Source organism: Suricata suricatta, chromosome 8, assembly GCF_006229205.1.
Source record: "Suricata suricatta isolate VVHF042 chromosome 8, meerkat_22Aug2017_6uvM2_HiC, whole genome shotgun sequence".
NCBI classification, from domain to species: Eukaryota; Metazoa; Chordata; class Mammalia; order Carnivora; family Herpestidae; genus Suricata; species Suricata suricatta.
Genome location: NC_043707.1, coordinates 28,911,618 through 28,937,134, shown reverse-complemented (window position 1 = coordinate 28,937,134; position 25,517 = coordinate 28,911,618). Strand labels below are relative to the sequence as shown.

The 25,517-nt window shown below is 54.3% G+C and overlaps 3 protein-coding genes across 6 annotated transcripts in view; 1 reads left to right on the top strand and 2 right to left on the bottom strand.

Annotated features, from left to right (window-relative positions):
* NSUN5 (NOP2/Sun RNA methyltransferase 5) overlaps positions 1-6,248 on the bottom strand; it is an 11,113-nt gene extending 4,865 nt beyond the window's left edge. For both annotated transcript variants that reach the window (XM_029949963.1, XM_029949964.1), the window contains exons 1-4: positions 6,123-6,248; positions 5,911-6,033; positions 5,263-5,440; positions 5,060-5,168 (exon numbers count right to left, since the gene is read on the bottom strand). In XM_029949963.1, coding sequence (XP_029805823.1) covers positions 5,060-5,168; positions 5,263-5,440; positions 5,911-6,033; positions 6,123-6,215 — 503 coding nt within the window. In that variant the 5' untranslated portion in view covers positions 6,216-6,248. The remainder of the gene's footprint in view (positions 1-5,059; positions 5,169-5,262; positions 5,441-5,910; positions 6,034-6,122) is intronic.
* A 4,232-nt stretch (positions 6,249-10,480) lies between these two features.
* TRIM50 (tripartite motif containing 50) lies at positions 10,481-19,216 on the bottom strand. 3 transcript variants are annotated; one of them, XM_029948073.1, is made up of 6 exons: positions 18,814-19,216; positions 15,736-15,831; positions 14,584-14,814; positions 14,468-14,490; positions 13,317-13,441; positions 10,481-12,436 (listed from the first exon to the last, which is right to left on the bottom strand). In XM_029948073.1, the coding sequence occupies exons 1-6, from the start codon at positions 19,210-19,212 to the stop codon at positions 11,847-11,849; spliced, it is 1,464 nt and encodes a 487-aa protein (XP_029803933.1). In that variant the 5' UTR covers positions 19,213-19,216; the 3' UTR covers positions 10,481-11,846. The 3 variants fall into 3 exon arrangements, with proteins under 3 accessions (XP_029803933.1, XP_029803934.1, XP_029803935.1); XM_029948074.1 differs by having other exon boundaries at positions 14,468-14,487; XM_029948075.1 differs by having other exon boundaries at positions 15,736-15,798.
* A 5,900-nt stretch (positions 19,217-25,116) lies between these two features.
* FKBP6 (FKBP prolyl isomerase 6) overlaps positions 25,117-25,517 on the top strand; it is a 33,363-nt gene continuing 32,962 nt past the window's right edge. The window contains exons 1-2 of the mRNA XM_029948696.1: positions 25,117-25,231; positions 25,323-25,440. Of these exons, the coding sequence (XP_029804556.1) occupies positions 25,175-25,231; positions 25,323-25,440 (175 nt within the window). The 5' untranslated portion in view covers positions 25,117-25,174. The remainder of the gene's footprint in view (positions 25,232-25,322; positions 25,441-25,517) is intronic.

Here is a 25,517-nt window from a genome sequence, read left to right as displayed (position 1 = left end):
GGGGGGGGGGGGGGGGGGGGGGGGGGGGGGGGGGGGGGGGGGGGGGGCTCTTCCCAGACTGCGCTTGCCTGGCGCTCAGGAAGTTCCAGCTACTTACTTCCTTAGAGGCTGGATCACTCCAAATTCTTAGGGCGCTGGGAACGAGAGGGGCCACCCGCACCTGACTTTGAAGGCTCTCATCAGTCCACACGGTGGCAGGAACAAAAGCCGACATCCTCCAGGCCACCCCCAGCACCCGGTGCGGGAAGCCAGTGTCCACCCTGGGCCCACCTGTGCGACAGAATGTTTAGGATGCTGGGCGATGTGCTGCTGATCCAGGGGAACTGAGGTGCCCCGGGAACGGGTGTGGGCTGTGGGGAAGCCCCGGGCCCGAGAGGGGCCTCAGAAAGCCAAAAAGGCTGTCCCAACAGACCCTAAAGGTCTGGAGAAAGGAAACTGGAAGCAAATGTGATTGGACCTCATCGCTGCAGGGACCCCACCTGAACAGAGAGGTCAGGCCGTGGGAAGCCTCAAAACCTGAACAATTTCGGTCAAGAAAGTCCCCGGACACTGCAAGCTGGGGGCCTCCCCCTTCCCTCCAGGACGCGAGACCACACCCAGCACGGACATCCTCCATGGCTGAACCCTTCCAACCTCCTATGCTGAATTCCGCCTGAGGGTCCCTCACACGGGTGCTGAGGGGAAACACAGCTGGGAACCGGTAAGCCTGCTCCGCCCGAGAAGAGGGACTGTCACACGACACAAACTGCACGGGGAGGCCGGATGGGCTACCTAAGAGCTGCACCACGTGGGCGCTGCGTGCCCTGCCCACAGTCCTCCCAGCAGCCCAGTGGGGCTGACAGAAGAGCCAAAAGCTCCTGGCCAGGGACAGCCAGGGCCCTTCGAACCAGGAGATCATGGCCTGAGTCAAAATCAAGAGTTGGACACTTACCTGAAGGAGCTACCCAGGCGCCCCAATGAAGGGCCTCTCCAGGGCTCCCCCAAGGTCCCCCGCACAGCCCCGCCATGTCACGCCATCGCAGCCAGACACCCATAAGATAGGCCTGGCCCATTACCGCGGTAACGTTCACCGTGCGGACCTGCCTCTGTGGCAAGACATCCCGCAGGCTTTGTTGGAGGTCTGTGAGAGGCTGGGAGGTGAACCCACAGAACATTCCAGGCCCAGGCACTGCTGCAAGGTTTGGGGAATCATTTGGTCAGGTAAGACCTGCGTTGCCCAGATGCTGTGACTGACAGAGTGCACGTTTATCCAGCCCCTGAGAACATGGATGGCATGTGAGAGAATCTGCAGGGGTTTTTGGAGTCTGAAGGGCTCCTAGTCCCCCCACCAGGCACAGTGCCCATGTCCCTTAAGCCACCTGGTAAAGAAAGCGCAGGTGTGTGAATGGGGATCAGAGAGCGGGCCGCCTCTGAAAAGGAAAAAATACCAGTGGAACGGATTAAAGCCCTTGGCGTGTCCAAGCAGGGCTGCCATTGGAGTTGAAGGTACTGACTCGGAAAGGCGTGGGGTGGGCGCGACGGCAGAAATACAGTAAGGAAGAAGGCCCCTGGGACTTGGGTCTCAGCTCCGGAAGGAGGCAGAAAGCACACATCCTCCCCGCAGAGAGCAACAGCTTCTGACGCTGCGCCCCGCGCTCCTCCAGGCAGAGCGTTGCCGGAAGCAGCGGTGCAGAGAGCACCGTGACTGGTGATCCGCAGCCCCGGCCCTTAACCCTCCGCACGGACAGTGCGCTGCTCCAAGGTCATTGCCCCTGCGGCCTGGACAAAGGCGAGCTGAGGGGTGGATCGCGAATAAGCCCCTGTGGCATCAGCATGTGTAAAAAGACCTGCGGTCCCCCTGCAAGAGTCTAAGGCAGGCGTCGCTGTTCACACCCGGCTCCAGAGGCACGGACGCCCCCTGGCGGCCGAGAGGCGGATGCCCTCCGTCGGGGAGCAGCCCTAGCAGCTGACCGTCCCAAGGCGGTTCGGCCCTCGGTGCAGAGGAAGCAGACCCAGCGTCGCCCCCAGGTGGACGGTCGGCTGCCCAGGACGTCAGAGCGTCCTGGAGACCGGTGACTCAGCTCATTTGTAAGAGCACATCCAGTGTGTCCTAAATAACGCCCAAGCCAAAGGAGCCTGCGGCCGTGATCCCGAATTCCCCTCCGGTAAGGATCTGCGGAACTGACTACACCGGCCCTTCCCTCCCAGCGACGGCTCTCACTACGCCTCGGTTTGCAGTGTGCGCGTCACACATCCGGCCCGACCCGAGCTTTCCTGGCCGCCACCGTTGGAGACTGAAAAAGCCGAGAAACGTGTCGAGATGGTCTCATCGACCAGACAGTAACCGGGGCCACATTTCAAAGGTGGTGATGTGCAAGCCAGGGCAGATGAGGACACTGAAGGGAAGGTCCTTCACCCGTATAACCTGCCAGCAGCAGGACCGCGGCCAGGAGAGAGGGACGCCAAAGCAGATTACGTCACTAACAGAAAGCCGCTGCGGCCGGGAGAACTCGGCACCGTCCCTGCCATTAATACATCCGGATGATCCACCAGCAGGGCCTGCTGCCCTGGATGCCAGACGGGGGACCCTGCGAGACAGCAGACACCATAAAGGAAACAGCTGCCGCCCCCTTCCGTGGAGCACGCCACGCTCTGCCATGCCTAGGAAAGGAGTCACCCACTGACATCTGCACTAGGACGTCCCACCCCTGGGGGGAGAGCTGCCCCGTCTCCCCAGGGATCCCGCTGCCCTGGGGTAAGCTGCACCTGCAGAAAGGCACCACACCTGGGTGGGCACACACATCCCTGGAAGAGGGGAGGAGGGGGACCCGGTCTGGCACATGCCGCCTCCCCCCCGACCCCGTCCCATCTCTACCCCCCCCACATGCATGTTGTGTGCAACCTGGTCAAGAAACTAAAGCTGCCAGCCTCCCTCTTGCCAAGGCCAGATGGTCACATTCTGTCATCTGTGAGGATATGATCGGTTGGCCAAGCCCTCTGTCCCATCCATGGGACTGGAAGACATTCTAGCACACACAGAAGCCCTTGCGAAATTCGCCCAGCGCGGCGTGAACGGCAGCCAGTAAAGCCTGTCCTGACAGAGCACTGGAACGCCGCTCACAGGATGACCTCAGGCATTATCACTGCCTCACAAGGAAGCACCTGTGTGATTCGCCAGAAGGAACGTTCTGTTTGTACCTCAGGAGTCTGCTAAGGTACCGTCTTTACTAACAACCCCTAAGGACACTAGGAAATGCCCTGAGTGAACTGACCTCCAGCCTGGGGGATTTTAAGAAATCCATGGTTTGGAACCTGGGTTCCTGGAGGAAGAAGTTAGCACTGAGTGGGGGGATCCCTCCCTAAATCCGTCCTCGTCTGCACGTGCCTGGGCTGTTGCCGTGACCTCCGCCTCCAGTGCAGCTCCCAAAGGAGCCCTCTCCGTGCGAGCAAGACCCTTGCTGGCCGCTCAGGGCACACTGCAGGGAACAGTCACAGGGTCGGTGTGGAGGCAGGTCACCCAAAGGACATGACCACCAGTTGACCCGCGAGCTGGACCCCAACAATCAGAGGTGCCTCACCTCTTTCCCGACCGTTGGGATGGGCATTCCCACTTGCCTTCTCCACCAGAGGCCGCCCCAAGGACAAAGCCTTAAGACAGGGACACAGTACTGAGACAGATTGGTGGCCAAAAAGTACATGAAAACATGAACATCACTAGTCATCGAGGAAATGGAAACGAAAGCCACGAGATACCACCTTACGCCTGTGAGGATGGCTACTCCCAAAAAGGTCAGAGATAACAAGGGCTGGTGAGGACGTGGAGAAAGGGGCGCGCTCGTCACCCCTGGAGGGAAAGGTAACCGCGCAGCCACTGTGGAAAACACTAGGGAGGTGCATCAAAAAATTAAAAACAGAACTACCATGTGATCCAGCAATCCCATTTCTAGGTATTTATCCTAAGAAAATGAAAACACTACTTCAGAAAGATATCTGAACCCTGTTTACTGCAGGGCTGTTTATAAAAGCCAAGATATGATCCAAGTGTCACCTAATAGAGAACAAAAAATATGTAACTATATACGTGCACATGTGCACCTACACACGTGTATACACAGGATTCTTCAGGTCCCCCTGAGAGAATAAAATCTTGCTATTTCCGACCATATGGGTGGACCCTGAAGGTATTCTGCTTAGTGCAACAAATCAGAGAACGACAAACGCTGTATGTTCTATTAGGTGGAATCTCTCTTAAAAAACGAAAACAAAACCAACCAACCAACTCATAAATACAGAGAACAGATTTGTGGCTGTCGGGGGAGGGGTTGCAAAAAGGGTCAAGGTACAAATTTCTACTTGAAGTCTTGGGGGTCTAATATACAGCATGGTGACTGTAATAAATACACTACTGCATATCTGAAACATGCAAAGAGATCTTCCAGGTTCTCATCGGGAGAAAAACTTTCTGTAACTGTGTGTGGTAACAAATGTTAACTAGATTTCTTGTAGCATTTCTTCTGCAATGCACACACACATAACGTCATTAGCCATCCACCCGAAACTAATGTTATGTGTTTATACCTCAGAGGGGGGAAAACACTGCAAAATAAACCAAGTGTGTATTTAAGCACAATGCTTTGGAAGGCTTTCTCTTAAATACTGAATTTTTAGTAAACAGGATTTAGCGGTTAAAAACAAAAAGCCGCAATGTTCAGAGAGATGAATTTAGTTGGACACACGCTGTGACTGCGGGGTCTGTCTGACACTGATATGAGCCTGACGGCAGGCATATGAGAAAAGTCTAGACCGGGAGACACAAATCATCAGGCGAGAAGCAGGAGTTAGAGTTCCAGAAATTGAGGGATACGTTAGAGGGACGCAGGATGGAACCACAAGAATCCATGTTTAAGGAACGGGAAGGGAAGACAGGCCTGGGAAGGGGACGAAGAAACTGCGAGGAAACTTCAAGAAAACGGGGGTGTAGTCACAACCACCCCTCCCCCTCCCCTCTCTTCCCAGGGACCCACCCCCACCCCAGACACCTCCCCTGGAAGAAGGCAGCCAGGCCAGGTTCTCGGCTCACCTGGAAGCCCGACCCTGATAGGAGAAACCTTGTCTCTTGAAGTAATCGACGGCGTCATCAGGGCAGCTCTTCAGGGTGTTCACCCGCACAAACCGAGGCACCTGCGAGGCTGGCACGCGGTGGGCGGTGAGTGCGCAGGCCCGGCGCCCCCTCCTCCGGGCGCCTGCGAGCTAGCCTCCTCCCCGCGACTCCTTCCAGCTCACCTGGACCGGGTTTGGATTCCACCTGCAGCAGGTCCTCGTTCTTGCTCACACCTCGATGCACCTTGAGCCGCGCCAGCTCAGCCTTCAGCCTTGCCCGGTGCCGGTCCAGCAAAGGTTTCCATCGGCCCCCACCGCCACCTTTAAAGCCCTTTCCCATCAACAACTCATACACCAGTACCTGGGGACGAGGAAAGAGAGGGGGGAATTAAAACCCTAAAACACGAAGGTCTTGGAACTCCAGAGTGTTGGAAGCGCTAAGTAAATCTCCCATGGAGACGGCAACAGCTGCAAGGGAGGTGTCCCGCCCCGGGATCATAACGGATTTACGGCTGAGCCCAGTCCCGAACCCACTCCCCAGGGCTGCTCAGCAGGGCTCTGGGTCCCGACCTTCCACCTTGTCAACAGCATCCTTTTGTTTCAGCCAGAGTCCCTGCTACGGCTATTTTGCACTTTCGTTCTTCCTGTATCTTGCACTCCGCTCGAAGTTAAAGCACTGCGTCCCACCTCCAATAATAACCCGGCTAAAGGGTGCGCATCCTCGTTAAGGAGGGGCGACCTGCCGAAGTCACACCGTGGACCGTCCGTCCGGCGCTGCTACCGGGTCCCGACGGGGCGCCCAGCCCCGCCCCGCCCCCCTGGCCCCGCTACCTTGGCCAGGTGCGGCCGCAGTTTCTTCTCGGCGCGGAGGAGGCCGGCGCTGGCGATCACGGCGTCCAGCACGGAGGAGTAGCGCTGGGTCTCGCAGACCAGCGCGTACAGCTGCTTCACGTTCTGCTCGTGGCCGAGAGGACAGGCTGAGGCAGGGCCGCCCCTCCCGCGCGCGGGCTCCCCTCGCCGGCCCGAACCCCGAAGCCCGCTACCTGGAAGCTGCTGGCGTACACCAGACTCTTGATGGAACCCCGCCGGCTCTCCACGCCCGCCAGCACGGCCGCCGCCGTCGCGTAGACCGCCATGCTCCGCTCCGCGCGCCTTTACGGCCCTGTCGCAAAACGTGCCCGCCTCCGCCCCGCCCGCCTGCACTTCCGGAGTCAAAGAGCACGGAAGTTCCGACCCGGAAGCTTCAGAGCCCGTCCGAGGCTCCCCGGCGTGTGAGGCCGAGCCCTGGAGGCGGGTTTCCCCACTCTCTCGCAGCTCTTCGCGCTTCTCCTCCAATCTTTGCAGATCTCATAACCAATGGAATTTTACTGCTGTTTTAATTTCCCTGAGGTTGACTATTTTCCTATGTTTAGTGGTCTTTTGTAATCTGTTACGGTAACACGTTGATGTCTTTTGGTCACTCTTCTACCATACCGTAGAGTCCTTTGTATATTGACCATATATAGCTCGTCTTAGGTGTATTTTTTCAGTCTATTGTTGCGTTTTAGTGTGGTTTATAGTTGTTTTGGACCACTATCAATGTGGCTTATGACATTTATAAAACTATGTGTTTTCACTTTTTACGAACTTCTATGGTTTCTGCCTTTGGTGTCATGCTTGGAAATCCCTTCACACCTTTACAATAGAGAAATCACGGCTTCATTTCTTCATACTTAAATCTTTAATCCATTTAGAATTCAGTTTGGCACATGATGTGAGGAAGAGCTCTTTGTTAACAAATGGCTAACTTTTCGTGCATCGTAATGATTGATTTACAGGAAAGTTCCCCAGCCTGAACTTTAGGAGAACAAGGATTCTGCAGTATTTGCCTCTTTGTCCCCCGCCCTCATGCGGTTACTGGTACATATTAAGCATATGAAGTTGAGTGAATACATCCAGTGTGTGTGTATCTCAAGTATCATGGACCAGAATATTCTGCCTGTATATTCTCTGTACTGTCAGCAGCTTGTCAGCAAGCATTTTTAAAGAGGGTTGACTCTCATCTACATTAAAATCGCGGAGTTGTTTAAAGGTTTAACTCACTCCTGTGGCTCTAAGTTGGTTAATAAGTGATCTTTTAGTGGACTTCCACCGGATCAAATGACATCATCTATTTTATTTTTTCATAGCACTTATTCCATGTGTAGCTATGATTTATTCTCTAGCTGGCTTCATGAGGGCAAATCCTGTTTGACTCATCTATCCCTACCTCCTAAGCCAGTGTTTTTCTCACAATAAGGACCTAATATGTCTGTTGAAGGAGTGAATGAATTGAGCACAAATTGACGTAGACAACTGGGCAGTCAGCTGTGCCAGAGTTGACCCATCCTAAATCCCAACCCCCCTCCTTCAGGGTGGGGGTGGTTAAAAGTACAATATTAATGAGGTCCATATTTGATACAGATTTCCTTAATAAAACCCATAGTTGCCTCCAATTCTTAATTTTTTTTTACCTAATATACATCTTCTGTGTTTAAGTGCCAGGATACCACATTACATTTAGTCATGTCTCCATAGGCAACTCTTGGCTATGACAGTTTCTCAGACATTCCTGGTTTTTGATGACCTTGATAGTTTTGAGGAGCCCTGGTGTTTTGTAGAATGTCCCTTAACTGGGATTTACCTGAGGGTTTTTTTTTTTCTCTCATGATCAGACTGGGGTTCCGGGGTTTTGGGAGGAAGACCAAGTGCCATTCTCCTCAGAGCTCACCAAGGGCACACACACAGAATCACATGATATTATTCACCGTTGATGTTCACCTTGATCATCTGGCTAAGGTAGTGTTTTTCAAGTTTCTCCACTGTAAACTACTCTTATCACTTTGTTCCTTCTGAAAAGAAGTCACTGTGCCCAGCCTGCCCTTCAGGAGTAGGGAGTTATTTTGTCCTTGAGCGCAGAGTAGCTACAGAAAGTATTTGGAATCCTTCTGCAGAACGGTCTCTTCTCCCAGATTTAGTTAATCGTTCATCAGCATGAACTCATGGATATTCTACTTTGAGTTGTAACCCAGTAGAGGTAACCCCCACTTTTTGAAAGTTTACATAAATTACACTGCTTCACTTTTACAAAAGACCTACGTTAGTACCTGTTTTCATTGACTGAAGGTCACCTAGGAGGGTGTTCACTTTTATGAAAAAGGGAGACGTGAAAAAATAGAATCGGGGTTGTTTTGCAGCGAGCACCCCAAGCAGGGAGAGGGGTGCCGCTCCTCCCCCAGTTATCCCACATCTCAGCATCAAGCTTCCGCAGCTCAGAACTGTGTCTGTGAGCATCTGGGTTGTACCTTGATCAGCTGTGTTTGCAAGATGTATCCTAAGGTAGGGGCACCTGGGTGGCTCCGTCGGTTAAGTGTCCGACTCTTGATCTCAGCTCAGGTCAATGGAGACCCGCATCCGGACCGCATCAGGCTCTGCACTGGGCGTGAAGCCTGCTTGAGGTTCTCTCCCCTCTGCCCCTGCCCTTCCCTGCCCCACTGTCTGTCTTTCAAAAAAAAAAAAAGAAAAGAAGATGTATCCTAAGGTAAGAAAAGTTTAAGAGCAGTTCATTTTTTAGGTCTGGAAACACTAAAAAAATGTTTCCATAAAAGTCATGGTAATTGTTTCTCACTTTACTGCATTTTAGCCAATGAGAGATTTCATAGAAACACTCTACTTTTTTTTTAAGTTATTTATTCTTTAGAGAGAGCACAAGAGAGTGGGGGAGGGTAGAGAGAAAACCCTAGGCAGGCTCCACACTGTCAGTGCCGTGAACTCGAACTCAAACCATGAGATCATGGCCTGAGCTGAAGTCAGCCACTTAACTGACCGCGCCACCCAGGGGCCCCCACTCTACTTTCAGCTCGCAGGGAAACCTGTACTACTTGATTTTGTTGCTCAAATGTTTCCCATTTTGGCCTCTGGGAGAGAGCTTTCCGTTGGCTCCCGTGTCCCCGTGACAGGCCTCCATTATTGCAGGGGCTTTTCACACGTTTGGTTTTGAGCACTTCCTGGCGCAGCGTGTGTATTTCCTCCCCCAGTTCTAGAAGCAGCCACTTCTCCAGGGAGCTTGGTTCCATTTCACTGGAGAATGGTAGTAGGAGCCAAGATCTGGACGCCAGATGACCTGTGCCTTTTAATGCTTAATATGTGACCACTTAACTTAAATCTACATGTTTAGCTCACATGTCTCTATAGGCCAACACTGTTTTAAGTCTCCTCTATCCTAAAAATGCCTCCTCTTAATCCCACCTTCTCTCAAATTCGTGATCTAGTTCTCTCCTCCCCGTACCCATCAAGCTGCTTAAAACGAGAATCAGCCTTTACTCCTTCCTCGCGTGCTATTGAGTTCCCTGCAGTCTGTCTCCCACCCTGGTCCACAGAGGTGGCTTCCTCCAAGGCCACCATGACCCTCCTAATATTCCTCAGGCTTTCCCTGCTGAGGCTGGGTCTCAGGGCACCATTGGGCACACCTTCTCTGTTGGAAAGCTTTGGCTTCCGTGACCTTTGGTGCTGGCCCACCCCCCAGATCTCTGACCATTTCTATGTTTCCTTGGCAACCTCATCTAAGCAGCTCCTTAAGTTCTGGTGTTCCATCCTCTGACCTTTCCACCGGTCTAGTATTTTCTCCCGGGGCAGACTCCCTCCTCCCAGCCCCCCACCATCGCTGCTACAGAACAAAGTTAACATGCACTAAAGTAGCATCGATGGCCCTCCTGGGCTGGCCTCTACCCCCTCCCCAGGTGCAGCTCCATGGACTAGACTCCCCAGAGCTCTTCCCCTCTGCCCGTATTCCATTTTTTTCCAGCTAAAATGCCAACTCCGCACAAAGAGTTCACTGCTCTTCCCCCTGCCTTTTCCATATTGGGTGGATCTTCTGGCTGCAAGCACAAACATGAACTCTGGCCAAAAAGAAGGGATTCACTAACTAAGCGTAGAAGTGTGCCATGGCGTCTGGCGGCATCTGGCAGGGGCAGAGAGGTGAACGCGCAACAGTGGCCGAGATGAGCTTCAGGAAGGGAGTATTTATGAAAGAATGGCCAGAGTTCAGGGGAATCACAAGAGATGGTGCAGGACTCAGGGCTAGTGACAGCTGCTCACCGCCCGGCCCGAAGGAACAAGGAGAGCAACAGAGGAAGGTGCCACCTGCCAGGGATCTTGAGATGACAAGAGCTGCCAACCCACAGCCAGGCAGGCAGGAGGCCAGAGAAATAAGTACCTGAACTCCTTCTCCTGCCCCGGGCTCTCCTGCCAGTCCCTCCCACCTGCTGACCCCAACAGGAAGCCAGAGGGTTTCCCGTTCCATGGGGCCAGCCTCCCAGGACCCAGAACAGGGCAGAGAGGAGGGGAGAATGGGTGGAGAGGGTGACAATCTTCAGCTGAGTCATGGAATTGAAGGAAGAGCTTTATAACCAAAAACCAGGTCTGCGAGATGTCAAACATGCAGTGGCCAAGGCCAAGGCCCCACAGATTCGGCCACTAAAAGATACAACAGCAACATTTGATTCAGACAGCCCATTACTTACATGGGCAGAAGACTAGCCGAAGGTGCCAGCTCCACACAGCCCTTGTCGCACACAGTACTCAACAGGAAGGCTGCGGCAATGGCTGGGGGTGGGCGTGGGAGGTCTCCTGTTGCTGAGAAGTCTGTTCTAGATGCAGCCACGCCATTTGACGGTCTACAGCTCTCCTCGGAGGGAGGTGGGGCCGGAAGGCTCACACCTATCAGCCTGGGAGGTGAGGTCTCCTGAATCTCCCAAGGATAAAGTCAATGAAGACGGCCTTGGGTCGGTGCCTCACAAGCCTCCATCCTCTCTGGTTCCTGGAGGATCAGACAGGCTGCAGGTCAAGCCTTCGCCTGTGTGGCCAAGGTGCCAGGACACAGCTGTTCCCCACAGAGGTCTCTCGGGCAGCCCCACGGACCTCGACGGCTCAAGGCTGGGGAGCTTCTCTCTAAAGCGCCAGGTCTCAGACGACTCGGCCCCAACCACACTCTCTTCCAATTTTCAAACTCTTGGAAGAGAATTCAGCTGTCCCAGCCTCGGTCCGGAGTAGATGCCACCAGCTGTGGCCAGGGGCAGGCTCTCCCCTGGAAAGGGGGAGCTTTGAGCCACTCCCATGGCCCAGCGGCTTTCAGAGATAGGCCATGCCTGTCTAGACCCTGCTTGCGACTGCTCCAAAGTTGTGTTATTTCCATCCCAGCTAATGGTGAGGGAAGTCGAGAGAGGCCTTTGAAGACAAGAGTGAGTGATGTGACTCTAACCACAGAGGAGCGGCATGGGGCAGAGCAAGATCTGACCTGACTGCAGGCTGGACGGGCTTCCAGAGACCGGAGCTTCAGGCTGGATGTATGTACAGCAGCTAACACTTGCAAGTCATTTAAAGAGAACATCAAATTTATTATCCCTAAGTTCACAATGTCATGGAGAAATTATGCATGGGAACGTTTCCACCTTTAGTAAAGAGAATAAGCAGAAAGCACGTGAGGAGGGACTAGGAGGAGCCCATCTTAACCCGCGGACACCCATGCCTCGTTCTGCTGCTGATAAGGAGGTGAAGAACCTAGCAAAAGGCGAGTAAATAGGCTCCTGGCTGAGGGGGAAGGGATTATGGTCCTTTTCTTCCTATCGGTAGACGGTTCTAGAAACACACGGGCATGAAGCCCTTCCCACATGGTGAGGCACATCCTCTCCGCGCACTGGAGTCGGCGGAGCCCCGGCCGGGAAGAGCCCGTGGGCGGGCAGACGGCAGCCCTACAGCTTGGTGGGCTGCGTGGGGGGGAGGTGGGCAGGCCCGCTGGGCGGGGGCAACACCATGGGCAGCGCGTTGCCACCCCTTTCGTGCCAGCACGTGTCCAGGATGGGGTAGAGCTTGCCCTGGAAGTCGGCCTGGAACGTGTAGAGCGGCCGCAGGTCGTCGGGCCGGTCGGCGTCGAAGAAGGTGAGCTCCCCGTGCTCGTAGTGCAGGTAGACGCCGATGCGGTGGGGGCGGCCGGCCACAGGCAGGGGCACCCGAGGGCAAGCGAAGGCCTCGTACACCCGGCCCTCCTTCAGGCCGATGAGCCACATGCCGTTCTCCGGGGACTTGCTCAGCTTGCCCTTGCGACTGGCTGTGCCCTTGATGACCCCCAGGCGCCAGTCACTCTTGCTGCCCACCGCCACCTCCCAGTAGTGACGGCCGCAGGAGAAGCCCCGGCTGGCCAGGACGCAAGTACTGTAGTCAAAGCGCTCGGGCTGGCTGGCTCGCCGCTGGGCCAGGAGCCCACACTGCACCACTGTGTTGCCCTTGGAGAGTTCCAGGAGCGGGTGGGCGGTGGCAGGGTCCAGCTTGAGGGACTCCGGGGCTAGGAAAGATCAAAGAGGTGTTCTCAGGCTACACGGAAAGCAGCAGACCCTGCCCCAGAGGAGGCCCTGAGATCCCCGGAGAGGCCCTGCAAAGGCCTCATCCTGAATCCAGGGCCTTCTGAGAAGGGGCACAGAAGAGGCAGCCCTCAGGACTGCTGAATGAATGAACGATGCCTGAAGGGTGGGAAAAGCACAGGACAGCTGTGAGGGGGCGTTCCGGTTAGGGGCAAGGGCACGCACCTGCTTGCCTAAGATGGCGCTGCAGACGGAAGGCCCTGGAAGACAGCCCGTCACGTGTGCTCCACAGCTCAACTCCCCAGGGGAGCCCTTATCAGGTGCAATTGTTTCACGACCCTATCAGCCTATCCAAGGACGAGGGAGCCCAACTGACCTGGGGATTCCCTGCCAACTCGTCAATTAGCACCAAAACCACACAAACAACATTCATGGACCAGAAAGCATCCGGTTTTTTTCTCTCCCCTCTCCCCTTTTTCTTTTACAATAAACCCTATTTGTGTCTTTGTTTAGATGAAATCAGTTTATCGACTAATCTCCCGTAGGTGCTAGTAACAAAGGAATTCATTAAATGTCTTCGTGTTATTTTTTTTTGACAGGGCGATAGCTACCGTTTATTAAACACGAAGCTATGCACACACATTTGGACGTTTATAAACTACACAGCCCAGCAAGGTGGGCTTCAGTACTCCCTCTTTACAGATGAGGAAGCAGACTCCGATCACAGGTTGGCTCTTCGGCTCTGGGGTTCCAACATACGCTCACCGCTTCCAGCCTTCTGCACCCTAAACTCTGGCACGAGTGACAAACCGCCACCCAGCCTGCACAGCAGCCCCCAGGGGAGAAAACGGGCTGGAGCCTTACCCGGCAGGACTTTGCAGAAGAGCCTTTTCCACACGGTCAGCTTGATGTCAGCCTGGTGGAGGCCCGGCTTGAAGGAGATGGGGCTGAAGGCGCCTTCCAGAGGCCGGGCCTGCTGCAGCTCTGCTCTGAGGGTGACAGTCTGACGTGATGGCTGGGCTGCACACCGCGCGCCCCAGCCCTTCACCCGTGGCCGAGTCCAACCAGCCAGGCACAGCTCAGGACACTGTGCCCTCAAGATGCCCACCGTTTCCTCCCCTCCACCCCGCTCTCAGAGGCCCTGCGGTCCTCAAAGGGCATAACCTGGAGGCCTGTCACAAATGCAAATTTCTTGGGGGCCCACCCCCGACCTGCTGAGTCAGAAAGCAATTACCAGGGCCCAGTGATGCTTTAACGAGCCCGCCAGGTGGCTCTGATGCACACTAATATTGGGCGACCTTGGCCCCTGGCCCCCGCTGGAGCGGACGCCTGCTCCCAGTCAGCTATGCTGTCCATTCTCTTAAACCAACGCTCCTAACCCAACTGTCCCGAAAACCAAAGGAAATCGGGAAAACACAATCAGAATCTAAAGCTAAGAACTGCACGGCTGTTCATTTGTTGGGACTGGAACATGGATCCCTTCCCACAAACCAGGGTGTAGGATTCGAGGCCCCTCATCCTGGCCCTCACCCACCCCTCCCACTCACCACCCCTCCTGCCCTGTAGCATACACTTTACCCCATTCATACTGAGCTCACACTTCTCCCAAGTCCTCACACTTGAGCCTTTCACATGACCCTTCCCCACTCTGCTTACGTGGCCAACACCTGTCCTCTGCCCTAAGCTTGCTCCCCTGCGGGCCATCTTCACCAGTCCCTCCACCCCTACCCCCACCCCCACCCTCAGTCACCCCCTCCTGTTATCTCTGTAGTTCGTGTGAACTTCTCTAATCTTAAGTATCCTCGGGGATCAGTGATGCGACCAGAGTTCACCATCTGCCTCCCACAAGTCTTCGAGACCCTTAAGGGCAGGGGCACGACTCCTCTCTGTGTTCCCCGGGCTCAGTACAAAGCCAGGGGTGGGCAGCTGCTGCCAAGGCACTGGCGCAGCTGCAGGCAGGAAGTGGGGAGAGGAGCCACCAGATCCAAGCTGAGCGCTCCCTGCATGGTTATTACCTGGAGGCCATGGAGTGATACTTCTGGAAGACAAGACAGGTGGGTTAAGGCATGGAGGAGGCTCTTGGGACCCCGGGGACCTCCGAGGCATGGGTGACACTCCCTTGTCCACTCACCCGGATGAACTCGTGGTGACTCTCATTACTGAACTGCTCGAGCACGTGCTCAGCCTGGACCAGCCGCTCCTGAGTGCCCTTGGCCTGCTCCAGCTGCATGTCCAGGGAGGCCACGAGGCCACGCGTATGGCCCTCCAACCCCTCCAGGCAGCGGGCCTTCTCCTCATCCACCAGGTGGTGCAGCTCCTGGAACTCACGGCGGATCACCCAGCTGAAGACATCGGATTCGTTCTGGGACAGAAGGGGCTGGTCACGGCGGGAACCTCGGCCAGAGCTGCCTGCTTCCCGCTAACCCCTGTGTTCAGGCCCTGGCACCTCAGGCCTCCCTGGGCCTTTCCAACCGGAGCTGGTTCTAGTACTTGAGCTGCACGCTGACTCCTGCCTGTTCACACTGTGCCTGGGCACCCCCATGTTGCTGTGCGGGAGAGCAGCAGGGGACAGACGGGGCACCCAGTGCCCATTTCAGTCACAGTGGCTCTGCTTTCTCCGGTCTTAACTATTAAATGTGCATGTAAGATTTCGCTTTAGTGCAGGGCTCCACAACTGAAAAAAGTCTGAAAGGCCCCGGGAGAGCAGACATCAGACGGCCAGACTGCCTGTGTAACCCCGAGTTCAGCCTCCATCAGACGGGGGTAATGCCGCCTCCCTGTCAGGGTGACAACAGGAGGACTCCCAGGGGACACTGGTCTCCTGCTGTTTCACAGCCGCCTGCAGGGCCTGGGCTCCACACCCCCGCAGCCCTGCTGTGCCTGTCAGTCAGGAAAAGCAGAAAGCCACCAAGGGCTTCAGGTCTTTCTACACCTCTGCTCCAAGGTACTGGGCAGGCAACACACAGACTGTCAAGGTCAAGCAGACCTTGGGGGGGGTGGGGGGAGGGTAGCAAGAGAGTCATGCCCACACTTTGAGCTGTTTATGTCTGGTACTTAGGTTCTGTGTTAGCTCAGTCCCAAGGACAAGAGGGACACAGCCAACTTGGACAGAGTCCTGACAACTGAGTTGATTCGCCCTTCCCTACTCGACCCTGCAATGCTTTGAATCCTGGCTTTCTATGAAGGCAGGGGTTTCTGTAAAGGACAGATCACAAAAGGCCTCTGCAGGAACGGGAAGGTGACTAGCCCCAGGGTTAAGGAGACAGAGGGAAAAGGCACTCACAACAATCCGGGTCCTGTTGTTCACCAGCTTGGCGATATGCTCCTCCACCTTCCTCTGCTCCTGCTTCAGGTCAGAGATGAGAGCCGCTAGCTCCTCCTGGAGGCAACGCACCACAGCCTCATGAGTAGCTGACCCCTGCACCCTTCCAGCTGCTCGGTGCCAGCCCTGGGCTTCACCCTTCCAGGGACATCCCAGTGGAACCAGGCAAAGGGCTCCCCGGGTACTCTTGACTCCAAAATAGGTAAGATTATTCAAGAACATTCCACACCGAGGGCAGGAATTACCCGGACAGAAAAGGATCTGCACGTCACTCCTCTTCAGGACGTGGAGACAGACACTAAATGTTGTTACAACTACCTGGAAGTCATCACACAGCATCCACGAGGGACGATGAGCAGTCTGAATGGTCAGACTCCCTGAATGGAATGCTGGCTGACCCCATAAACTCAATCTAGAATGAGTGGGCATTTGGGCAAGAGTATAACAAAAAGGCCGGCCCCAAGGGAGGCCAATGTGGCATACAGTGGCCCAGGTCAGACCTGGAGATTCCCCAGTCCCTAGGAAGACCTGACTCAATCCCTGGCAGGCCTGGGCCTCCCCAGGCTGAAGTCAACTCCCTTCTCCTGGGCTTTCCTGGCCCCAAATCTGACAGAGTCTCAAAGGTTCAGCCAGGACCACCTACACCCCCAATCCGGCTACACTACCTGAGCGGGGCCCAGCTGGTTTGTGCCCACGGAGGGTGCACAGTGTTGGGCTTAGATAGTTCCCAAGCAGAAATCAGCAGTGAGAGGAGCGCCCTGCTGGCTCAGTTGGAAGAGCATGTGACTGCTGATCTCGGGGTTGTGAGTTCAAGGCCCACACTGGGTACAGAGATTACTAAAAATAAATAAACTTAGGTGGGCAGGGGAGGAAATCAGCTGCAAGAGGCTTTCAGGAAAGGAGCTGAGTAGAGAACAAAGCCAGCTTAGGGGTAAATGGACACAGAGTCTTGCTCTGGAGGCATCAGAAGATCTCACAGCAACCCGAGAATGGAAATCCAGTGGTAAGTCTCCTGAGGCAGAGAGAGATGGGAAAGTTCTTTCCCGTCAACTGGGTCACAGTGAGAGGAAACAGAAACACACAAATAAATAATCTCAAGATCTCAATCAATAGGAGGAAAATAGGCATGCGTAAAAGGGATCCAATAAAGCAACATAACTGACTTGCATCACAGCAGAGTCTTGGGATCACAAACGCCCACATCCAAAACCAGGGCCCACGCTGTCCCCGGCTCCAAGCCAGAAATGATGAGTGAGCTCCTGTGTGTCTCCTATTCTCCTGGCTAATAAAACACAGATTCGAGCTCACTGCACTGCAGTCTGGCTCCCTCCTCCCACACCCCACTGAAACCACTCTTGCCAAAAGAATCAATTCTTACTGCTAAACCTAACAGACTCTTTCCCATGCTCAGCAGGCATTTCACACAAGTGGTCTTGTTCTCATGAAAATGCTCTGCCCTGAAGCCATCAGCCAGTATTCCCGTTCCCTCTGCTGATTCTTTCTGTCCCTTGTGGGGTTCTCTCTCAAATTTTAAACCCTGGGGTCCTCTGGGGGCACCGTCCATGTCCTCCCGATCATGCTGCAGACTCTCCTGGTGGGTCTTCTCCACTCCCGTGGCTTCAATTACCACCCATATGTAATTACCCCTAACCTTTTATCCCTGGCCTCAGTCTCCAGACTACCCCCGGCCCCCACCAGTGTTTGGACCACATCACCACTCTGCTTCACACCCTCCAGAGACCCCACCACCATGAGGGTCCTCTGAATAAACTACAGATCCCTTCACATTCCACATAAGCCATTGTAAGACCTGACCCCTGTTTACCTCTCTCCTGATCATTTGCAGGACTGCCTTTATACATGGAATGCTTTCCCCCACCTTCTAACCATGTCCTCCTTGTGGTTCAGGTCTTGGTTTAGCAGTACGCATCCTCCAGGGAACCTCCCTGACCACCTGAGATCACGCAGGAGCTACATTCCAGGTGGTCTCACCATTGCCTGTAATTAACCTTGACAATAGCACCTAACCCACCACAGTCAGACTCCCAGACTGTGAGCTCCCCGGGACAGGGCAAACTTCTTGCTCTCGCACAACATCTAGCACCCGTTAAGCACTGAGCAGATGTCCGTGGGTATGACGGCTGGTGGATGGCCTGGCTGGCCCTGTGCGCATCTCATACTTGTCTCCGGGGTTCCAAGAGCAAAGAAATGCTGGCCGCTCAGCCAGGCAATCCCAGAACAGTGACAGGAGACCCTTCTGCCTTCATATCTTGATGGTCTCCGCACCCCCCCCCCCCCCCCCCCCCGTCTCTGTATTTTGTCACTCCTTACCTTTATTCTCCCTTCCTCCCAAACACCGTGCCAGGTGCCCTGTAACAATCCACTTCCAAGGATCCTTCCTGCCCTTATTTGATCTGTTGGCAGTGGAAAGAAGACTGGCCACAGTGTGAGTCCTAGCTCTGCGGCTGACACGCTGTATGACCTTGGGTAAGACCCTTAGCTTCTCTGAGCCTCAGTTTCCTCATTTGTAAAATACAATGGAAACCCCATTCTTCATAAATCTTAGGTCAGCATATTAACCTCAGATGGTATCATCACTATTCATCTTAAACGGTGATGTGCTACATCTGAGGCCAAAGTTCACGAGAGCAGGAATCCACTGTTTCCACAAATACATTCTGAGCTTTTCCTATGTGCTAGGCATGGCTCTAGGCATGAACATACCCAAGGAAACAAAGTGCTTCCCCTCACGCGTAGTCTGGGGGAGCACTCAAAAAGCGATGAGAGCTACATGGACACACGGAGCAGGGGAAGGGGCTGGCACTGGACAGGGGGCTCTCCGTCATGCTGGTCAGCTGTGCCCAGCACCCGGAGACTGCAGCTGCTCAGAACATGCTCTGCGAGTGCTGCTCCAGGCTGCATGGCACTGGCATCCTGCCTGGGACCCTACTGTGCCAGGCAAGGGCGCCAGAGAGCGCAGGAGCTGGGCTCTGAGTGCGTCCCCCCTGCCCCCCTCCCTCCAGCAGCCTCGCAGCCCACCTTCATCCGGCTGTAGACGGTGGAGACAGGTGTGACGCGGTGGTGCTGGTGGGAGCCCAGCAGGCCGCAGAGGCCGCAGATGAGCTCCTGGTCCCTCTCACAGAAGAGGCTGAGTGGGTTCCGGTGGTGCTCACAGACCTTGGTTTCCGTGTCCCCGGGCAGCTGGAGGGCTTCAATCACCCGCGCCAGGGAGACGTTGGGCGGGGAGCTGCTGCTGTCCACCTCCTGCCGGCACACTGGGCAGCGGAGCTCCGAGTCCAGGTGGCGGGACAGGGACACGAGGCAGCCCTTGCAGTAGGAGTGGCCGCACTGCAGCATCAGGGGCTCCTTGAAGACCTCCAGGCAGATGGGGCACTGAAGGCGGTCCTCCAGCTCGGGCACGGTCGCCTGCCACGCCATCCACGGAGCCGGCTGGAGCACAGAGCAGCTTTCTCAAGCCTGCTCCCTCGGCCCCGGGTCCCCAACCCCTGGCAAGTGCCACTGGAAATCAGAGCGCCTCAGGGGCTCCAGTCCTGGATTCCAATCCCAATGCCTATGACCTTGGGCCTGTTTCCTATCTTTATTCTCTTTTTATTTATTTTTGAGAGAGAGACAGACAGACAGACAGAATCTGAAGCAGGCTCCAAGCTGTCAGCACAGAGCCCAATGGGAGGCTTAAACCCACAAATCGTGAGATCACAACCTGAGCTGAAGTCAGACGTTTAACTGACTGAGCCACCCAGGTGCCCATTTCCTATCTTTAAAACAAAGGGCTTAATTGAGGGGGGCATCACTCCAAGATATAGGATTCTACATTTTTCACCCCAATTTGGAGGTAAACACAGAAGGGCCCATCTGCTGGGTCATTTGGAGTGACACCAACAATGCGCCCTCCAGCCGCAGAAGGTGTCTGTCCTGACCCAGAACTGGACAGCAAAAACAAGCAAAGGTCCTTCCCACCTTCCAGATCAGGTCTCAAACTAGCAACTGCTGAAAGCACAGTTGTTGAATTCCTGCGTCAGCCCTTCACACGCTTTCAGTGAGCCCCAGAAATCTGCATTTACAATAGACACATCCCCCACCCCAGGTCATGCTAGAGCTGTCTTAACAACACCTTTCTGGAGAGTCTGAGACCTAGGAGGGCGGCCTCCTAAATTCGTACCGCTCCCTGTGCAAACTGCAAACTGATCGGCACTGAGAGAGAAGAGGCACCAGGCAGAAGGTGGCCGCAGACCCAGGGAGAGCACCCACCGTGAACTACCTGCTTTCTCACAATCCTGAGATGTTCTCTGGATCTGCCCAGCCTTCTCTTCTCCCCAGGATGGACAGGGGCACTAAGAGATGTGGGGATTGTAGCTGACCGCCTGCTCCGCCCTTAGTCTCTGCCCTTTTCCTCCGCCCCTTTCCCAGCAACCCCCCCTGTGTCCTCAAGGTCACCCAGAATCAGGTGGAAACTGGGCCACGTCACGAGACCTAGGAGGCAGCCTCCTTTCAGCCCGCACCATTGATAATTCCGACATTCAGGTGCTCACCTTGGCCACGCTCTGGGGAAGCAAGGGGGGCGGGGGACAGACAGAGGAGCAGCCCCCCAGCCACACCTTGCAGAACCTGAACGGTGGACTCATGCCTTCACACCATTCTGCGTGAATTTGTTTTTAGAAGATATTTTTATTTATTCCACTTCCTCAGACAAGATCTCTATAAAGTACACACATCTTAATGATACACCTAATGTATGCATTTCACACGTTTACTCACCCTCAAGATTAATATACAGAATGTTTCCAGCACCCAGAAGACGCTATGTGCTCCCCAGTCAGACCCCCCCACACAAGGACGGCCACTCTCCTGACTTCTGTCATCATCGGTTAATGTAGCCTGGTTTTGACTTTCAAATAAACAGAATTATCTAGGTTATGGTCTTTCATGTCTTACTTCGTTTACTCAATACCACTGAATTACGAACTTTTTTATACAAAGCCTTTCAAATGTTTAAAAGTTCAGTGAATTTTTTTAAACAGCTTATTTACTTATTTTGAGAGAGCATGCACGTGCAAATGGGGGAGGGGCTTCTAGAAAGTGAGGGGAAGAGAGAGAATCCCAAGCAGACTCCATGCTGTCAGCACAGAGCCTGATGCAGGGAGTCAGACACTTAACTGACAAGCCACCCAGGTGCCCCATTGACATTTCTTTACACGCTTAATAAATATTATAGTCATAGCACACTATGCATATCATGGAAGTGTGGTAAAAAATTATCGATTCAAAAAGACAGAGATGAGAGTGGGTCTCTGGGAGTGTTAAGAAACAAGGCACTTGAGGGCACCTGGGTGGCTCAGTCAGTTGAACGTCCGACTACTGATTTCAGCTCACATTCTGATCTCATGGTTCATGAGGTCGAGCCCCAAGTCAGGCTCTGTGTGCGCTCAGTGCAGAGCCTGCTTGGGATTCTCACTCTCAAAATAAATAAATAAACATAAACAAACAAACACTAAGGAAAGAACCAAGGAGCTCTAGACCAGCAAGACAACCACCCCCAGAGACCTAAGCAGCCCTGCCTGCCCGCAGGGGCGGCCTCTATTCCAGGACAAGGAAGACCCAGGTCTGGCACAGGCATGCAGAAAGCTGATTTGATTTATTAATTCAACAAACATTTATGGAGCACTTGATAGGTATCGAGCAGCAAGCTAAGCACTAGGGAGACATCAGGAAACAAGATAGATGAGGTTATGCTCCTTTCAAAATCTATGATATAACCATATTAGGAGTGGGGTAGGACCATCATCGTATTTAATGCGAGGCAGCGAGGAAACGGTGTGGTGAGGAAAAAAGGCCGGAGGGAACGGGTTGTTTGAGGGGCACGTTAGAAAGGGGCAGCACAGAGTCTTTGAGGACGGATGGTTGAGACCCAAAGGGCACAAAGATGCCAACTACCTGAGAGACGACAAGAGGGCTGACCAGGCACTGGGTGGCAAAGGCTCCGAGGCCAGAAAGAGCTCGGTATTTAGGGGATACGCTAGAGGCCCCCTGAGTAGCTGGAGCGTAGCGAGAGGGAAGGCCAGGAGAGGAGGTCAGAAGGGTGGCAGGGAGATCCCCGGAGTAGCGCAAAGGTTTAGACTGAATCTCAAGGGCAGTAGGAGCTATGGGAGGATTCTAAGGCAAAGGAATATCATCTGACATATTTTTTAAAAGATCACTCTGGGGGTGTCTGAGTGGCTCAGTCGGTTAAGTGTCCAACTTCAGCTCAGGTCACGATCTTGTGGTTTGTGAATTCGAGCCCCGTGGCAGGCTCTGTACTGACAGCTCAGAGCCTGGAGCCTGCTTTGGATTCTGTGTCTCCCTCTCTCTGCCTCTCCCATGTTCATGCTTCCTCTCTGTCTCTCAACAATAAACAAACATTAAAAATTAAAAAAAAAACCACTCTGGCCTCTGTGTAGACAATGGATCGAAGGAACTTTAGCACCTGAGTGGATAGATCGTGAAAACGGATACAGAAAAGGTCAAGGGAAGATGGTAGGTAGGGAAATCTAGAGTCAGAGGCCCGAGGACATCCAGGTGGAGCAACTAACTGAGTAGCTGTGGTCTGCGGGCTTCCACAAACAACAGTATCACCTAGGGTGCATGTGAAACTACAGACTTCTAGGCTCTGGCCTGAGTTTCTGATTCAGGAGCATGGGGATGGGCTCAAGAATTTGCATTTTTAACAAGTTTCCAGACAACACCGCTGCTGGTCTGGGGGCTACACTTTGAGAACCACTGAAAAAGGCAATTGGGCACAGGGGCCTGGAGCCCTGGTGCACAGGGGAGGCTCTAGGCTGGCCGGGAACATAACACCTGTTTAAGTACATCACATACTTAAATTTGTGGCAATGGCTGGGATCTCTCTGGGATTAGAACTGAGAAAGGCTGGGGCACCTGGGTGGCTCAGTCAGTTAAGCATCTGCCTTCGGCTCAGGTCATGATCTCACAGTTTGTGAGTTCAAGCCCCGCATCAGGCTCTCTGCTGTCCTCACGAAGCCTGAGTCAGATCCTCTGTCAGATCCTCTGTTCCTCCCACCACCCCTTCCCAGCTTGCTTGCTCACTCTCGCTCTCGCGCTCTCTCTCAAAAACAAAAAACTTAAGAACAGGGAAGCACAAGGATCCAAGGATAGGGCCCTGAGGTTGTCACTGTGTAGGGGTCAAGAAGAGTAGGATGCCTGAGCAGAGACAGCCAGATAAGATAGGAAGAAAATCAGGAGACTATGTGACCAGGAAGCAGATCCATTTGACCCCTGAACACTAGAGAACTTTCTCAGGCAAGAATCAAGAAGACAGAAGAGAAGGCAAGAGGATTCAAACCCTAAGAAGATGCAGCATGCTCTTCTTGCTAACTCCGATGTATAGAAAGGGCATGAGCAAGGGCAAGAGAGGGGCCTCTATGAGCTAAATGTAGCCCCCTGGCTGATACCCAGCAAGGATGTAGGGGCCTCAGGTATAGTGCTGCAAGGATCTAGGTTTACCAACATGAAGGAGCTTTGGATTCTTCCCCAGAGCCTGTTAAGGCTGAGGCCTTGGGGCACCTGGGTGGTTCAGTCAGTTGAGTGGCCTACTTCGGCTCAGGTCATGATCTCATGGTTCGTGAGGTCAGGCCCTATGTCGGGTTCTGGGCTGCCAGCTCAGGGCCTGAAGCCTACTTCAGATTCTGTGTCTCCCTCGCTCTCTGCCCCTCCCCTGCTCATGCTCTCTCTCAAAAATAAACATACATTTAAAACAATTTTTTTTTTAAAGGCTGAGGCCTTGATTTTAGTGCAGTGAGACTGGCTGGTGACTCTGACCTACAAAACTTACAATAAATAGATGAAATTTTAAATACCTGTTGCTCAAAACAGCTAATTCTGTAATTGATTGTGACAATGATAGGAAACTAATACAGAAGAAAGGGGGAAAGCCTTTAAAGAGGGACCAAGTTCATCAAATGCTGACAAGAGTCCAGTAATCTGAAGACAAAAGGCTATCTTAGGGATTTGGCACTAAGTGCAGTCTAGGTGGCATGAAGCCAGGGAAAGTGGTATTGAAGTGGGTTGAAGAAAAAAGGGAGGGTAAGGAGGTGTAGACAAAATAGTTGAGAAAGGCTCTGCAGCAACTTTTTTTTAATGATTATTTTTTAGAAAGAGAGACAGAGCTCAAGCAGGGGAGGGGCAGAGACACAGGGGGACACAGAATCCGAAGCAGGTTCCAGGCTCTAAGCTGTCACCACAGAGGCCCACACGAGGATCCCACAAACTGTGAGATCATGACCTGACCCGAAGTCGACGCTTAACCAACTGAGCCACCCAGGCCCCCAACAACTCTTTTTGAAAAATCGGGAAGACTAGGCAGGGGGCCACCTGCAGCAGGAGCAAGACGTGGGACAAAAGGGGGCTTGTTTAGGGTGGGTCATTTTAGGAAACATATAAGCTGAAAAAATAATTCAATTGTCAAGGCAAGATGAGTGCAGTTAGGAGGGACCACCTCTCAAATCCTGGCGTGGGCAAGAGCTGCAAGCCCCAGGGAAACAGAGGAAGGGGGTGGCATCTAGAGTCATTCTTGTTTTGCACCCCGGGGGTAGGTGTGGAGTCTGTGGCTTTAGTGACGGCAACGTGAAGGACAACGTTGCCTTGTTCTCTCACGAACGGGGCAGTTTGACTTTAACGGCCTGTCTGCGTCTCCAATTCTCCAGCACGGAAAGTACGAGGCCAAGTGAAGAGTGGCGGTAACCCACCCCTGTGAGGACGGACACTCCCAGCAGCAGGCGGTTTCTGGAACCCTGTCGTCCCCAGCTTGCTCCCGCCTTGCGTCCCACCACAACCCACCCCCACCCCCAAGTCCCGAGCCCACTGCCAGTCCCGACCACCCGCGTGGCCCACTTCCTGCGTCGTTCCATGCGCCCCCCACACGCCCTGTCTTGCCTCCTCCCGATCCACGTCTCCCCACCGAGCGCTCCGTCTACACGGGCGCCGCACTGCCCAGTCTCCCAGGCAGGCTCCGCACGCTTCCGCTCCGGGCGTCCCAGTCACGTGCCCTGTGAGCTCTGCGCATGCTCTCACCTGCCCGGCTACACCCCCCCGCCCCCGCCCCCGCCCCTCGCCGCGCGTGTTCGCGCCAAGTGCCCCAACAGACTCCGCACCTCCCCATCGACTGTCCCATTACACGCTGCACGTCGCCTCACGTGGTCCACCAGGCACCACCGGAAGGCGGTTGGCAGCGGTTGGTGAGAAGCGTCGAGCGCCTCCTCGCGGCACCGGAACGCTACCGGAGGCGGGAGCGGGCGGCCAGGTTATAAAGGGGTGGTTGGGCCACCGCCAGGTGGAGATCTAGGGGCTGAGGGTTCGTGTGCGCCGGCACGGGCACGGCCACGTGGCAATGGGGGACAGCGCGTGGAACCCGGGAGCCCTGCAAGGGGACAACGCTTCCGGCCAGGTGAGAGGCTGGGCTCTGGGGAACCATGGGCAGGGGGTGCCGGAGTCGGCGTGCAGGAGGGACTTTGAGGTCTTGTGTTTCTCCCTGCAAGTCTCTGTACCAGAGGTTAAGTCGGAGGATGCTGGACATTTCCGGGGACCGGGGCGTGCTGAAGGACATCATCCGAGAGGGTGCTGGAGATCTGGTGACACCCGATGCTTCTGTGCTAGGTATCATCTACCACCCAGCGGGCCATGTGAAAGTACCGGTCATCAAGCATTTTCCGCACTTTACCTAGAGAGATGGC

Bases quoted from the DNA above. Each gene is read 5' to 3' on its own strand.
- TRIM50 (XM_029948073.1), bottom strand. From the start codon at position 19,212: ATGGCGTGGCAGGCGACCGTGCCCGAGCTGGAGGACCGCCTTCAGTGC. The intron at 13,442-14,467 runs GTAATAACCATG...TGTCACCCTCAG, and splicing joins TATCACTCCATGGCCTCCAG to AGCAGAGCTGCAGCAGGCCC. The intron at 12,437-13,316 runs GTAAGGCTCCAG...GATCTTTCCTAG, and splicing joins CTTCTGCAAAGTCCTGCCGG to CCCCGGAGTCCCTCAAGCTG.